The sequence below is a fragment of the Larus michahellis genome, chromosome Z, assembly GCF_964199755.1.
Source record: "Larus michahellis chromosome Z, bLarMic1.1, whole genome shotgun sequence".
Classification (NCBI taxonomy): Eukaryota; Metazoa; Chordata; class Aves; order Charadriiformes; family Laridae; genus Larus; species Larus michahellis.
In genome coordinates this window covers 67,600,897-67,616,877 of record NC_133930.1, presented here as the reverse complement: position 1 = coordinate 67,616,877, position 15,981 = coordinate 67,600,897, and the positions used below count along the sequence as shown (strand labels likewise).

Here is a 15,981-nt window from a genome sequence, read left to right as displayed (position 1 = left end):
CAGCTTCTGCATGGCTATTTGGGCTGCAAGCCTCGGGCCACGAGTGGCTCTGATAGAAGCAGTGTTCGGAGCCCCATGCTTAGGAGCCAGAGGGGATGATGGAAGATGACTCTTGCCCTGTTTTTCAGCCCTATCCTGCACAAAAATTCAAGGATGGTACAAAGTGCCTGGGGCAGCTTCTCAAAGGGCCTTACCTCTAGCATAGCAGGAGAATTCATTGGCTACAGCACCCCTGAAGATCCTAAAAGCATCAGATGGCAACAGAGGGAAGTCCAGTTTACAGTCTAAGTCACTTCAAACTGCTGTTACATAGGAATAGCTCCAACTTGAGCAGCTGAGCTGGCTTTCCTGTATTTTCTCCACCTACTTCTGCTGGTGTTAATGGACATCGTTCTAGAAATAGAGGATTTATGATTGTATCATGATGGATTACTTGAATGGTCAATATCAACGCGGAAAGCCCTTATGTGCTTCCCAGACGTCCCTCAGCTGTTGTAGCAATCTTCTTTTATTCTGGGTGCCTTATTCGCCAGGGATGGGAGCCTCCCTCTGATAACACTGTATGTGCCCAACCACAGGAAGACTGGAATGGTTGGTATTGTGCAAGAAGAACAGCAGCACAGAAACTGTCTTAGACCAACACATAGCAAGACCTATCTTCAAAGGTCCTAAATCAAAGAAGGAAGTACTATCTTTCATTCTCTTTTTATGAGCTCTTCCAGTCATCAAGGCAACACAGAACAGTTCTAGAGAGAAGTTATCCCAATCTGTCACACTCTTTGGAGCCATACCTGAAAAGAAGGCACAAAACCAAAACAATAAAATCACATTTTGACAGAGTCTGCACATCTTTCATCTCTCTGATCCAAAGCAGCTCAGATGACAAATACAGAGGAGCATAGCAAATCCTTTTGAGTTGGGTCTAAGTGTCCATACAGGAAAAAAAAAATAAATCTTTATATTAGTAAGAAGGACATAAGTGCTAACTACAAAAGTTCCATTAAATCTTCACAAGAGGATTAACTGAGACTTTTCCCCAAAAGGGAAGGAAGCAGGCAATTCTTTCCATAGGTAAAAAGGAAAGTGGCTCACAAAAACAGCTGATACTGGCTTCAAACCAAAAGCTTTGGTTTACATCTCTTGCTTATTAAAAAAACTTGATCAATCCAGTAGGACTTTCTGAACTATGCAAAATGCTTAGGACAGTCAAAAAAGTTTCTCACAAAGTCTATACAAAATACTGGCTTTCATTTTACTTCCTGAGGTATCCATAGGTCTTACAATCTTAGTTACTCCCTCACTAATTTCATCTGCCTAAAAAAACCTTAGTTGTTGGTGTAGAAAATTCCTACCTGCACAAATACATGCACTAATGACATTAGCAGTAATGGCTTGTATTGTTTGGGCTTTCCTGGCCTGAAGAGACCAAAAGTCAGAACTAATGACATAAAATTAATGCTTCCCTAGACCTCTTTTACATTTCCGCTTGATGACAAACTGTTCTATCTGCATTCCCAAAGGGTTGCACTGTCCTGTGTTTATGGACCTGGATGTCCAAAGCAATTAATGAATAAGACACTTGTTGATCTTTTTGATATACTATCAGCCAACATCTCTGGCAAGGCAAAGATCAAAGCAAACCGTAAGTGAAAAGGTGAAGGTGACAAAGTGGTTGAATATCCTCTGTTGCCACCACTTTTCTGTGTTCTGTAAACAAAATCCATTATTTTCCTGAAACTTCATAGAAATAGCTGTAAATAAGTAGCTGAATAAAAAAATTTTTTAGTGGTATGGTAAGCCACGTGCAAGTTGCTGGTTTGTTTGGGGTTTTTTGGGGGGTAGTAAGTGTTACACGGATGTATACTAAGAATAATGTTCATCTCTTTTTTACTTAGTTAAGCTGTTTTATTTTCTGCTTTGTAGAGCGGTCATTCTTGTTTTATTTGAAACAAAATGGGGAAAGTAAGGGCATCATACTATGAAAGATACTCCAGTAGAGCCTAGTGCCTCAGCCGGTTCCCTGTTCAGTTGCTGAGCTCCCTGATTTAATTAGGAGGTAGCTGGGGTCCACAGTAAAGCAGACACAGAAGGGTCCTTACATATTACTTACTGGGAACATTGCCTAAGCTAAGACCCTCAGAATATGGGTATTAAATATCATAAAGTAAGTAGACCCTCTTACCCATGAAGCTACAGTAATATTGTCTCCTAAATCAGTCTGATTTTAATACGTAGAAGTATTGCTATTCCAAGAAGTTGTGATCTCTTGTTTTCAATGTTATCTTAGATTTATATGTGTATGTTGTATGTGTTTAGGGATAGTGCTGGCAAGATGCGTGGGTTTCTGTGAGCTACTTACTAACTAGTTAAGCTGTGAAAATGGAGGAAACTTTAATTCTTTTAGCACAATAAAAGGTTTAAGTGGAATGAGAACATTAACTCAACAGAAGAAGTGTCAGAGATTTCCATTAAAGCTAAAAGCATAAGAAGCTGTTAGCTACATTATTTAGATATTTAGAAATAGAAGTTGAAGGAAGCATAAAAGACAAATAAAACAGAAAAATTGCATGACAATCTAATCTCAAATGAAAATTTCCCTGGTTCTTAAAAAAGAGTGTCTGGGGAGTTGCAATATAAGCCAATGTTGACAGATGGTAGGAGTAATTTTAAAATAGTCTAAGGAAGTGTGTAGGCAAGAGGAAGGATGATGGAAAATTAAAGGAAGAAAGGATCTACATGAAGCATGGTTGTATTGTAAAATGTGATGGCAAGGCAGCGTGTCAAGATCCCACCTTTATTTCTGTAGCACTTTTCAGATCCACTGTGATACGTTGAAAGTAAAACGTTTGTTTTCTGCCAGCCCTGCAAGTACAACCCCGAGTCTAAAAAGTCATCTGGATTCTTTCTGGCTTTGACATTGCCGGTTATAAAGTCTGCATTTGGAACTCAGCTAACCCTTCTGCTGATGGCATGCGAGCTAGGAAAGAGTCCAGCTTGCTGGCAGAGAACTGTATTAGTTCTGCAGATCCAATAAGCATAAAAGTACTAAAAACATATTACTTCTACAGCAACATAAGCAGAGCCTGGGAGAAGCAGATAAAAAGTCATTTTCACATGGTCATTTGACCAGGAGAAGGGAATAAAACCAAATGTAGCAATTGTATTCCAGGTGAAAGATAGCATATGTACAGTAACAAAAAGCTGTAAGTCTCTTGTTTCTGTCTCCGCAGTGCTCAGAGGCACTGGAACTTACAGGTCACAAAACAAGATTGGATGTTATCTGTGGTGGCCAACAAGCTAAAGGGGTGTTTTGAAGGTCTAAATTTGATGGGAACAGGGAGAGGGAGAAGAACTTTTTGTGGCAAATTGATCTATTCCTTCCTTGAAGGTCTACAGGTTATCTTGTTCGGCTGCATCCTTCCTATGGAAATAAGTATGTGGCAAGACAACAACAGAGACTGTTGATTACAGTTCTATGGTAAAGGAGTTTCTAGTATGGCTGTCACTTTCATATTACTAATGATTTACATCTACTATTAAAATTTTTTAAACATTGGTCTCTAAAGCTATTTACAAAGCAGTGTAGATCACAACACCACATTGAAAGCAGTAGACTGCAGTAGGTCAGCACTACTGAGTATAAGGTGGGTGCAGAGCACAGGTAGGACCTTTGGTAAGGTTGGACAGCAAGCAGATGTATTTTTTCCTACTCCTCTGAATACACAGAAGTCATACTTAGCTCCATGCTGCGGCTGAAGAAGATTGGACCAGCCCTTCCTAGTGGGCAAAGGGTCCTCTCTGAGTTCATTTGCAGATAGAAAAGGAGAGAGAAATTGTCTGAGCTATCATCTAGCTGAGTAAAAGCCATCCACCAAAAGTAGGAAGTGGCTTCTTAATCTGTCCCTTTCCTCCTCCGTTACATAAACAAGAAAGAACCAAGCGGCCCTAAGTTTGCTCTGCTGTATCTTTGTTTCTGGAGTATTACTTTCTGTGAGTCGGTTCCACTGAACTTCTGCTTATGATCCCAGTCTTGTCCTTATATGAAATATAACAAATATTCTCTGACAAGTAAGCATTGGTCTTGCTGATCTTGTACAGTGATCACAAAATGTCCACAAGGATTCAGAGACAAGTGCAAACTCTGTTTATGCTATTATTTATCATTTCTCTTTTTATTTACTGTGTAAAGTATAGGTGATGAGGACTTTTTTGTATACAAAGTTGAACAGGTAGTATCAGTTATCCTGTAGCTTACTAAAGCTGACAGTTTTACAATGCAAGGTAAACAGTCCTACATTTTCTTGCAGGCAGACAGTGGAACGTGTGACATTACAGAACCAACTCCAGCAGCTTTTAGAAGCCCAGCGGTCAGAGGGCAAGTCACTACCCACGTCCCCAAGGTAAGGTGACTGGAATTGTACTGCAGCCTGGATTTGCACAATTTCGTGGTACATCGGTTATCAGGAGAAGCTGTGACCTGTCTAAATAGTAGATGTGTTCTCTAATGTAAATGTGTTTTTTTATACCTCGTGGGCTTGAAGCTGAGCTTCTAGAATTTGACAGTGTGTAATGTTGTATAAATACTGGAAATTTTGAGTACAAAATTAATATCCCTGTTTCCCAACAGTGAAAATCAGATTTACAGTGGAATGGAATATATTTTGTATTAGATGAATAGCAGAGGATCCTAGAAACCCCTCGGAAAGTTGTGAAGTTTGACCTTGTGGTGGTCTACCGTACATTACTGCCAGCAGTAATTCATAAAGCCAGTTACCAAAAAAACCTGCTTTCAGAGTAATAAGACTCCTTACACTCATTAAATCTTTTGCCTGCAGTAGCTTGTATAGAAAGTCAAAACTCCAGAAATTTTATGTATTGTTTACATATCCTGTCAGAAGTCCCAGAAATAGAAACAAACTGAGTAACATTAAAGAGGAGGAAAGTAAAGGCAGAGGACTGGATCTGGAGTCTGTTGGCGTCTGCTAACACATCTTTCCGACTTCTGCATAGATGCATGGAAGTCAAGGAAGCATATGACTTCTCTCTGATAGCAATCTGAAGAAGACTTTGACATGAATTAAGTAACTCACATGCAAATAGGACTTGGTTTATCATTACCTTCTAATTCAGTTTTCTGTCTGGAAGACATATACAGTGCTTCTCCTTGTTTCAGAGTTGTTAGGGAGCTACATATATGTTAAAGTATAAAGCCAGCCTAAAATCTTCTGCAGGCATTGATGGTCAGAGCTTTGGGTCATCAGGTGTGAACTCGTAGGATCAGTGACTGCTTTTTTTCCATTCTTACAGAATCTTAAGCACTTTTCCAAAAAAGTGTTCCATGTCCCTGAATTTCATGTGTCAGTGTTTCAGACAAGTACGAATTGTTACGGAAGTACATAACAAAGACATTGAGGTCGAAGATGCATTTGTGTAAAGGAACTCCATCTAGGAAAGGACTGTAAACTCTAAACTCCTGATGAAGTAGAAAACCACACTGGAAAGCCTTGATTTGTCCTTTTTTTGTAGAATCATGGTCTTTGTCTTTCCTGTCTGCAAGCTCAACAGGGACAATGGGACCAAACACTGTCTTCCAGCTCATTTGGTTTCTGTCATTTTTGCTGACTGGTCTTTCCAAGCGGTCTCACATCTGAGTAATGGTGAGAACCAGGACTGATTTACTTTCAGTTTCAGATAAGATCAGGTGAGAGCAGACCTCTCATCATTTGTTATTCATGTAGAAGGGTAGGTTTCAATATCTTTTTGGTTAAGTAAGCAAGTCTGAAAATGATACTCTGTTATTTAAAGCTTTATTTCGTAGTTGGCTACTGCTTTTCCTTCCAGCTAGAACTCACTTGTGGATATTATCATCATCCAAGGAGCCAGTAGCAGATCTAAGAGAACTGTCTCTTTTACTAGGAATGTCACTGTAGATACATGAATATTCTTCAGTGTCTTTTTTGGTTTGCCACAGGAGAAAAAGCACAAAATGAATTGAAGATGAGATGGCTACTACAGGCACGTGAATTTTGTACACTGTGAGAACTACGGATTCATCAGAGTAGAAGATGCTTGTGAAAAAAAAAAATTAAATTTATTAAGTCACTGTCTCAGACTAACCTTAATTTTGTCACCTCACCTTTGGTTTGAGAAAAAGTGGTTTAAAATAAGAATGTGGAGTATTATGAGCTCTGGCATATGTCAGAGAGAGAGAAATGGTCTCTCATCTAGGTTCTTTGAAAATCAGACTTGCTTGAGATTGCTGTTTCCTCACTATGTAACATTTGGAGTTCTACAATTAATTTATTATTCTAATAGTACTGAACTAAATTCATGTCACCTTTCTCATGCTTTTCAATATTTCATATTGGAAAAGGTTTTGAGTGCAAATGGCCCTGACTTTTTATGAGGTCTTATATGGCTATTATTAATACCAGATGAAGTCTAGATTTATGAAATCGTTGCTATGCAGAGAGCTGGTACTTTCGCAGTATTTATAATAAGCTACGTTTGTATTATGATGTGACTTAGATAGTAGGCATTTGGCTTTGCAGGGTTTTTTCGCCTTTTAAAACATGTCAACTCCTACAAATAGGAAACAGTAGTTTCTCTGAAGTTTTCCTCAGAAAGTCATCTTTGGCACTGAAATAACCATTCTAAGTTTTCATTTTAAGAAGTTTTCTTTGTAAGAGAAAGTGAAGAAACTCAAATCCTAATTAGGAGTGGAAGCAGGGTTACATCCTTCTCTGTAATCTTCACTGTGGCATCATAGTAATGAAATCCATGTGAGTAGCGATGAAGAGGATAAGTAACAGTAAGTGGAGACAGACACGTACACTGGAAATGGCGGTTTCATATTTTATATGTGCATTAATTTGGCTGTGGTATTTCCTCCTCTTTTTTTCTTTAAGCTCGCCATCATCTCCTGCTTCTGGCAAACCCCAGTGGAAACCATCCGAAGCAGATGAATTGTCTCCACCAAAAAATAAATTGAACACCCAAGATGGGATTCAGATTCTTGGCAGCTTGGGAACTTCTAGTCGCGCTCGAGCCAAGATAAAAGATGAGGACTCAGATAAAATCTTGCGCCAGTTGTTGGGGAAGGAAATCTCTGAAAATGTCTGCATGCAGGAAAAGCTGACTTTGGAATTTCAGGATGCTCATGCATCCTCCAAGAACGTGAAGAAGATTTTGCCAGAGAAAAGGGAGCTGAAGTTAGCCAGACTGAGGCAACTGATGCAGAGATCACTGAGCGAGTCTGACACAGACTCAGCTAATTGTGAGGACCACAAGAACACCCCTGTGAAAAGAACTGACAAACCAAGGCCTCAGCCCATAGTGGAGAGTGTAGAGAGCACAGAGAGTCTGCACCTGATGATTAAGAAACACGCTTCTGCAGCAGGCCGCCGCTTCCCTTTTGGTATCAGGGCCTCTAAGTCTGTGGATGGCCACAGTCCTTCCCCTACTTCAGAGAGCAGCGATCCAGATAATGAAGCCCCGTATCAGTCTGGTCCTGTACCTCAGAGCCAGTTTTGTGGAGACAACTCTCCGTCCAGCACGGACAGTGCCACTGCTCAGAAGGTTGCCACCAGCCCTAAGAGTGCTCTCAAGTCTCCCTCTTCAAAGCGCAGAACCTCCCAAAATTTGAAACTCCGAGTAACTTTTGAGGAGCCTGTGGTGCAGGTGGAGCTAGCAGAGTCAGAACTAAGCGAGGAAAAGGATAAAGACCGGGGCAAAGGACTCATTCGGGCTCCACCCGGCTCTGGGGAGCCAGCAGGGGACCAGCTGAAAAGGCCTTTTGGAACCTTTCGGTCCATAATGGAGACGCTGAGTGGCAACCAAAATAACAACAACAACTGTCAAACAGCAAACCTGATCAAAACCTCATCGACGCTGCCTTTTACCTCATTAGGAAGGAAGACGGCAGACAGCAAAGGAAATCCAGCAGCTCTCACAAAAGGAAGAAACAAGCCAGTGAGTGCACTGAAAGGAGGAAGGGCCTTTTTTTTGTCTTATCTCTTTAAGTAATGAATGTTTGACAGCTTCTTCTTCCTGCCCTTGTATAGCAAAAGGATGCACATAAATACTTCAGTGTGTTTGACCTGTAGAAAGCCCACCCACTGTTTTAATTTTGGAAGGCTTTTCCAAGGAGTGGCAGGTATTGCTTGTGTATGGAGTCCGTGCTCTTAGTGCACATGGTCCACATCTCTGTGTTGAAAGCTTTTCACAGAGATGTGATTCACCTGGAAATGATCTTTGATGTTGCTCTGAGTGGCAGCTCATACAATGAGAATGTCACACTTGAATCCATGGGATTTCTGGGGAGTAAATAACTGAACGACTAACCCTGTCCGTTCCTATAGCCAAGAGTGATGAGGCCAACAGGATAAAAGTAAGTGTTAGAGTATAAAGAGGAAGAATAGCAGAAATGGTCCTTCCTGCTTCTGCAGGAGCTACAGCCATCCCCTAGGTAGTGAAGCTGTCAGTACCCATCCTTCTTTGCCCAGCCTGGCAGGGGAATTGGAGCTAGATGATCTTTAAGGTCCCTTCTAACCCGGACCATTCTATGGCAGCGCACAGTCTGCTCGTGTCAGAGCATATGGTTGGTCTGTAGCAAAACGTACTGGATACAGACCATCCCCTCTCTGCAGCCAACCGAGTGCCCTTTCTGGGATCCCAACAGCAAGAGGGGTGTCTTCATTTAGGAGGCTGGCTCTCTTGTTCAGAAGAAAGGAGAGAATACTTTGAACAAATGTACCTTCCAAGAGAAAGGAAAAGGTACTGAATGAAAGGAAATACTGTTAGCGCAGTGTGTTTGTGGAGCAGAGAGGAGTGCGAGCATGTGGAGACACAAAAAAAGAGTTGAGTGAGAGGGAATGGCAGATGATTTAATCCTTTATGAAAAACAGGGTGGGAGCGAAGGGCTGGATGGAAAGACATGAGGCAAAAGAATACTTTCAAGATGAAAAAAACACACAGCAGGCCAAGAGGAGGAGGAGGAGGAGTGAATTATATACTGTAAAAAGTATGACAAGGTAATGGGAGAAAAACACAGGAAAATATTAGACATAGAGGAGGCAAAATGAGTATGGAAAAGAAACAGTGGAAAGAGAGAACTGGGAAGCAGTGAGCAGTCCATATTAGTGGGTACTGCTAGAAGAGTAGTGCTGTAGCAGAATGTGGAACGAAATTAAAAATTCAAAGGAGACCTAATAGGCTAAATTGAAGTGGGACTGCATTTATTAAGATTTACTCAGAAACACAGTATGAACTACTGATTTGAGCCTTTAAAGATAAGCACCATCTAGTCAAACAGATGATTTAACACAGAAGTATTTTCATAACACAATGGCAATTTTTTTCAAAAGAGTATTCAAATTTTATGACAGAGGAAAAGACATTTTGTCTTCAAAGATGTTCTCATAGATTATGAGGTCATGAGCAGTTTTCATAGTTCCCTAAGAAATTTGAAGAGTTGGATGAGGTAATTCTAACAGTATTGACGTTTGCACTGTAAGATGCACGTTGTCTGTGAAAAGGCCATGTCTGCATGTCATTGTTGCCAACATGAATTTGTAGAAAGAGTACATGTTCGTACCAAACCAGAGGCCCACAACACACATCTCAAAGAGGTAACAGACTCAGCCACATTTACTAACTCAAAAAGAAGTCCCTTAAAATGTTATTGTGGCTATTTGACTGCATGTTTTACAGGTTTCCATGTTTGCATGTTTTAAGCTCAGTGCATGTTTTTAACTGATATGCTGTTGTACTTCCTTAGGGTCCTTACTTCAGCTACACCAGTCTTTCCTCTAGCACGTTGAATGAAGAACTTCTGTGTAATTATGCTTGGTATGTGCTTATGCATGGTGTTGTTTAGCATCTCTGTTGCTTTGTTTTCTCAAATTGCATGTGTTTGCTAACATTGTTGATAAGTGAAATACTGGAATTGATTGATGCACAAGAAGGGAAACAGATGAACAGATGAACATATAAATTCCTAGAAAAGCAGAAATTTATGATGGATTTCTGCTGATGTCACCATTGAACTGGCTACAGTATTTCAGTTCCAAGCAAGTATAGAAAGTATTCATACTCATAAATCCACAAGGGAGTATAGTGCACTTTGGCTGAGTATTCAGTGTCTGTTGAATGAAAGTCAAGCACCAGATGAGAATGGAAATTAAATTTCCTCTCATGAGGAACGCAAAAAGACCACAGTTCATCTCTAAATGGAGAGTACAGAGAACATGAGGCAGAATGCTGTACTTTAGGTTTAGTGCTCTTCTATTTTCACACATTTTTGTACTCTCCCATAGACTTGGAAGTTAAATTTGTTTTTTAAAAGTCTGATAACTTTGGCTGTGTTCAAACTCCTTAATTTAGATGTGTTTCATCAGGACTATTCAGGCAGATAGAGACCAGCCCTTCAAGGTCCATGAAGATATATTGGGAAAAACAACATTTGACAAAATGTGTGTTTATTTTATAACCAACGCTTTGTAAAAATTAGCTGTCATTTTTATTCAACTCTTAACACTTACAGATTCTTGTGAAGATAATTTTTTTCTGTTAAACTGAGATATAAATCCTTTCATTAGGCCTGGAAATGATTGCTCTTTACACCAAAACTATACATTTGAAGATATTTTTGGGAAAATTATAAACTAGTCATTCTTCAGTTCGGAATCCTAAATTGCTGTCAAGTTACTCTTTTCTAAATGTCTAATCAATTAGACCTTCCCATCCTTAAAAACTCTATTTCTGTAATGGAAATGGGAGCCTTGTTCTGAAGTCATTGGCACACTGTTATGTGAAATCAGAGACAGAACTGTAAGGTTTCCAAGAGGTTTCATTCTCTCCTGAAAAACAGAGGGAAATTCCAGTGCAGAAAACTAACTGCACAGCAGCAGTTTGAGGGAGCATCAATGGGCAGCCTCCAGTCAAAACACCCAGCTGCCTGTCCAGACCGTGGAGTAATACAAAACCATTAATCTCATCCTTATGTTGGAGCCATCTCCCAGCTGTAGCCAGTTGTTGTAATTCAGTATTGCCTCGTGTAAATGCTCTTGTGTGAGAAATCCCTGGCAAGGCACAGCTTGAGGAAGGTGTTGTTATTCCCACAGATTAGGACAGAATTGGGCAAATTGTGTGCCAGAGTCTGTGGCATGAGATTTCCTAAAATCATGTACGAATGGAAGATGTATTGAGCTTTTCAGAAATCAGAATGCAGACCTGAAGGCTCTCAGAGCTTCTAAGCCAGCCATCATGATGCCTTTTAGCGTGTGTTGTGATTTTTGAATGGCAAAATGGGTGCCTGTAGTTAGTCCCTTGCATCCTGCACTGTCACCTTTGAAATTTAAATAATTCAATATCACCGTCATGGGCACTACAAGCCCCTGGACACTGTCTGAATTTTCCCTGGATGGTCTGGGAAGATTCTGTAATTGCCGTTTCAAAGCTATTTTGAAAAGAACCTTTCTGGAAAACAGTGCAGCTTTTGTGTTTTAAACCTTTGTATATTGTTATATTTGAGGGTATATTTCTGGACACAGTCCCAACCCTATTTTACCTCTAGACCCTTATATAGGGGATTTTATTAGCATCTTCTGAAATCTGAAGTAACTGTAGAAAATCTACCTTCAGTCAGATGACATTCCTGTCCACCAGTTTCTAGCTTCTTTTTCTCCAGCTTCTGTTCATTTGGTTTATTTTTTCACTCAAAATACCCAAGTACAACAAGACTTTGCAGTTTACTTTTTCAAATTGGTTGCAGCTTAATAGTAGATGATTGTATTCAATTTTCCAGTGTCCTTTTAAAATTTGATGCACCCTATTTTTCTTAAGGCCCTAGAGTAGATTTCGGATGTGCAGGATGGGTGGGATATTTTTTCCCCTTTTGGAAGGATTGGCTAGTTTCTTGCATATTACAACTCCAAGCGAATGCTTGTAGTTTTTTCCTTCTTACATGTATGCCAGTGAACGGTTCTTTCCCACACTTTAAATCATCTGAGATCTGCAGGACATTAAAGTAAGCACTAACTCACCATATCAATTCAAAACCCTGTATTAGCTGCAGCTATCAACAGCAAAAATTGCTTCATACGTCAGGGGCGATCAGCAGAATCTACCATCAGGTTTGTGTCAGATAGTAAACTGGGCATGCTTCTAAAATAGTAAGTGGATCTAACGTAACAGATACCCCACTGCCAGACGTAGTGCTGGATAAATTAAAATTTCAAATATATACTCTAGAAAAAGGATGCTTATCTGTCTGTCTAATAAAATAGTTACGATTCAAACTAGTACAGTAAAAAATCAATATGAAAGTAATTTAGGCCTTGTCCCAGACAATTTGCAATCATTCTGTTGTGAACTGTTATGATTGTGCATCAGTGCCTGTTGCATGAGGGGATGCTTAGTATTTCTGTGGTGACAGAGGCACCAGGAGATATTAGGAATTTGGGTAGTAATTAGTAATATTGGTAATACGTTTCCTTTGGGTCATCAGGCACAGTTGTAAAAGGCATGTCTGTTCAGCATTGTCACCTAGTGATATCTGCAATAGCTAAAAATCATCCTCTTCAAGGTCACAGTGCAACTGTATTGCTGGAAGATGGGGTCTTTGGAGTGACAAGTGAGCCTCTACCTGGGGTCTGACCCACAGGGTCTTTCAGCACTGCAAGTCTAAGCAAACGCAGTAGTTAATGGATGCAAATTATCTTAGCCTTAGAAAGCATCCTTTAGTAAAGCTCCATGGTTAACGCTAAACACGCTGTTGATAACAGCAATGGATGATAAGTGCCAAAGACATTAGGACAAAAAGTCAAGTGCTCTTCTTTTATCTCCTCAAACTCAGACCTACAAATTCTACTTCCTCTAGCTCAATTCTACATCTTTTTGCTTTTACCCGGGGTATGTGGCAACAATAATTCAGATGAATGAAGGGGATTTCAAAATAAAATAATCCCTCATGCCCTCTTACCAGGATCCAAAACTGTGGTCCCTGAGAAAGTCAGCTTTTGAAGTAACCACAAGGTTATCTAAGCATCCTAAGTATCAGTCTCTCGGGATTTTTACTTCTTTGTGGTGATTGTAGACTGGAATAAAGCTATTCTAGTTCTCAAGAATCAGGCTCACACATATGTGAGTTTGAGGCAAACCTCATATACTCATACTCTTGCCCATTGCTGTGGGTTTTTTAACCTACCACTAGTATCTGTCCTTTGCCGCAACAAGCCAGCTAGGCACGATTGTATTGTAGGAGTTCAATTCTTCAGCAGTAGTAACTAAAAATAAGCCTTTTAACGCGTTCAAAGATTTCTGTGGCCTGGGTGCTTAGTCAGAAGTCCTTCAGCTGGAAGGTTAATTGAAGAGGAGGAACATTCTGGGCATTCAGAGCAAGGACATATGAGAGGAAGTGAAGAAACTGAGTGTTACAAACATTTAGTGCTTAATTTTTCTATTTTAATTGGCAAGCTATCATTTGAGTCTTATGCAAAATAGTTAGATTTTTTAGTTGTTCGTTTTTTTTTTTTAATTGAAGTTTACCTAGCGTGGAAATGAAGACATGCTATAGAGAAATTATCCTTATTGGTCTATCTAATAAAATCTTAATGCTTTGAAATGAGATTTTACCTAAATTACAATGTTAAAAGAGATACGTCCCCTGTGTCAGAAAGAGAATTACTGTTTGCCTTTTTTCCTATGGCCATCACCACCATCTTCTACTTAAGTGGGCATAGAAAGTCAGTCCAGTGAATCACCTTCTGAAAATTTTAATTTCCCTCTGATGATTATTAATGAGAAGTAGATGATTGCCTTACAGGTAGAGTCAGAAACAAACAGGATACGTCTAATTTTTGTTGTAGTGTATCTTTTTATCACTATGGTACTTTTCCCTAAAGGACGAGGAATTTTTGGACGTTCTGTCCATTATTACCAGACCATTGTGACAGTTTACTAATTAATGCCGTGACTTAAAAAGCTCCTCATCATCCCCTTGGCTTCCAGTTTGATTTCAGAATAGGAGCTATGAGAAAGTCAGTAAGAACCCACAGTAGTAAATAGTATTTTATGTAGTACATGTCTAGAGAAGTAAGCCCAGAGAGAAAGATTAATTCAGAGTTCAATACTTGCAAACGGAATAAAACAGGGTAAACAAACTCAAGATAATCCTTCTATATTGATAGTGGTACCATGAGTGATTTTCTTCTTTTTCTCTCCAGGCATGATGACATCAATAGGAAAAGCCAGAAATCTGACAGTGAAAAGAGTACCGAAGAGACAGAGCTGCAGGAATTCTTCCTCTAAACCACATCTCATGATGTCTCACTTTGAAATACGTGAACTATATCCTTTTGAAACACTAGTATGAGACATATCCCTCACCAGCAAAACAGCAGCTGTTAGGATGCCTTAATTTGTAGCAGTTAGACCATATACAAAACTTTTTTATGATATATGTGTATATGTAACTTGTTTGTAAGCTGTGCTGTGTAAAGGCATGAGTGACCAAAAGTAACAATCTGAAAATTGTTATGACACAGGCAACCTCCAAAATGTTTGTTGGGCCACAGAACACATTTTGTACTTTGTGTCTTGCATGGATATATTGTCATATATCTTTATTTCCCTTTGTCAATGGCATATACTGTCAAAATTTCATCCAGGACTCTGCCTGCTCGGCTCCTCAGTGAGACCAAGGCAAAAGCATTGATTTTTTTGAGTATGTTTTGTCTGTTGTTATTTCTATTTTTTGTAAAAAGGAAATAAAGATGGTGTTAATAGGACACACTGAGTGCAGATCCTTCTCATACTCCACCGTTTCATCTTTTGAGCTTTAAGTGTTTTATTCACCTTTTTGGCGTTCATAATGAGACAATGTCCAGTACCAGGATTTCAGTTCAGTCCCTCAGTTGAGTCAAGAATTGCTTTAATGTTTAGTGCTCCCTTTTCAGCTTAAAATGTGTAGAAATAAAAAGAAAGCATAAATGCAATTTTAAATTGCCATGTATTGTCACTTGCCAAACACTGGCAACATGCTCAGCTCTGTTCAAGTTACCAAATAATCTGCTAAGACCTAGTCCATATTCTTTCAAAGCTGTCATGATCCTTTTTTCTGAAAGTTCTTTGAACCTTTCAGAGAAAATGCAATCTCTTACTGAATTCACTTTATTTCTGGTAAACTATGCGTACATTCTGCAAATGTGTCGTACAGTACAACATCCAAACCCAGACTACTAGGCAATCTTTACTTGATACATTTATGTATGTATATATTTGCTTTACTTTGATTATATTGATCTGTTTCCACTTGAAGACTGTTACGGTTTGCTGACAAAGATCCAAATTCATGAGGATTTATTTTACTGACTGTTCTAGTAGAACAGAGGGAAGTCATAGGAAGTTTGCCAAAGAAATTTTTTGTCACAAAGACAATTATAGAATCATAGAGTGGTTTGGGTTGGAAGGGACCTTTAAAGATCATCTAGTTCCAGCCTCCCTGCAGTGGGCAGGGACATAAAAAAATATGAGATTATGCAAATTACGTTCTTGCAATTGCAGAACTAGTAAGTAAATAACGTGGACACTCAAGAGGATTTAAGTACAATGGAGTTGCTTGCTGTGCAGTTTCTCTTGCCTGTTTTTTGCTGAGTTTGTCTTGATCACTGGGGCTTCCTTTCTGGTCAGTGAGAACAGAGAGGGCCTTCCTGAATGTGATTCATCCTACCTGTTACAGACATCTCATTTACAGGAGTACCCGTCCCTTCCTACTTACCACAGGGGAAGCTGAAGTAGTAGAGCTCTTGGGAGAGTTACTTAGTATTTGGATGCCTTTAATTAAGTGTGATAAATGTATTTCTTTGGGTCACTTTTCAGAGTGATGTCATGTTTGGCCATACAGCCACCATGTACCAAGATGACTGAATGCCCCAGGCACCCTGCTTATAGGTTTTGGATAAGCACAGAGTACTACTGGAT

At 39.6% G+C, this 15,981-nt stretch overlaps 1 protein-coding gene across 3 annotated transcripts in view; it reads left to right on the top strand.

The window, feature by feature from the left end:
• The window catches only part of SNCAIP (synuclein alpha interacting protein), a 90,081-nt gene extending 75,292 nt beyond the window's left edge, over window positions 1-14,789 (top strand). For 2 of the 3 annotated variants that reach the window (XM_074570441.1, XM_074570442.1), the window contains 4 exons: window positions 4,308-4,400; window positions 6,909-7,971; window positions 9,779-9,849; window positions 14,226-14,789. In XM_074570441.1, the coding sequence (XP_074426542.1) occupies window positions 4,308-4,400; window positions 6,909-7,971; window positions 9,779-9,849; window positions 14,226-14,310 (1,312 nt within the window). In that variant the 3' untranslated portion in view covers window positions 14,311-14,789. The remainder of the gene's footprint in view (window positions 1-4,307; window positions 4,401-6,908; window positions 7,972-9,778; window positions 9,850-14,225) is intronic. The other variant, XM_074570443.1, reaches the window with a different exon arrangement.
• The last annotated feature ends 1,192 nt before the right edge of the window (window positions 14,790-15,981 follow it).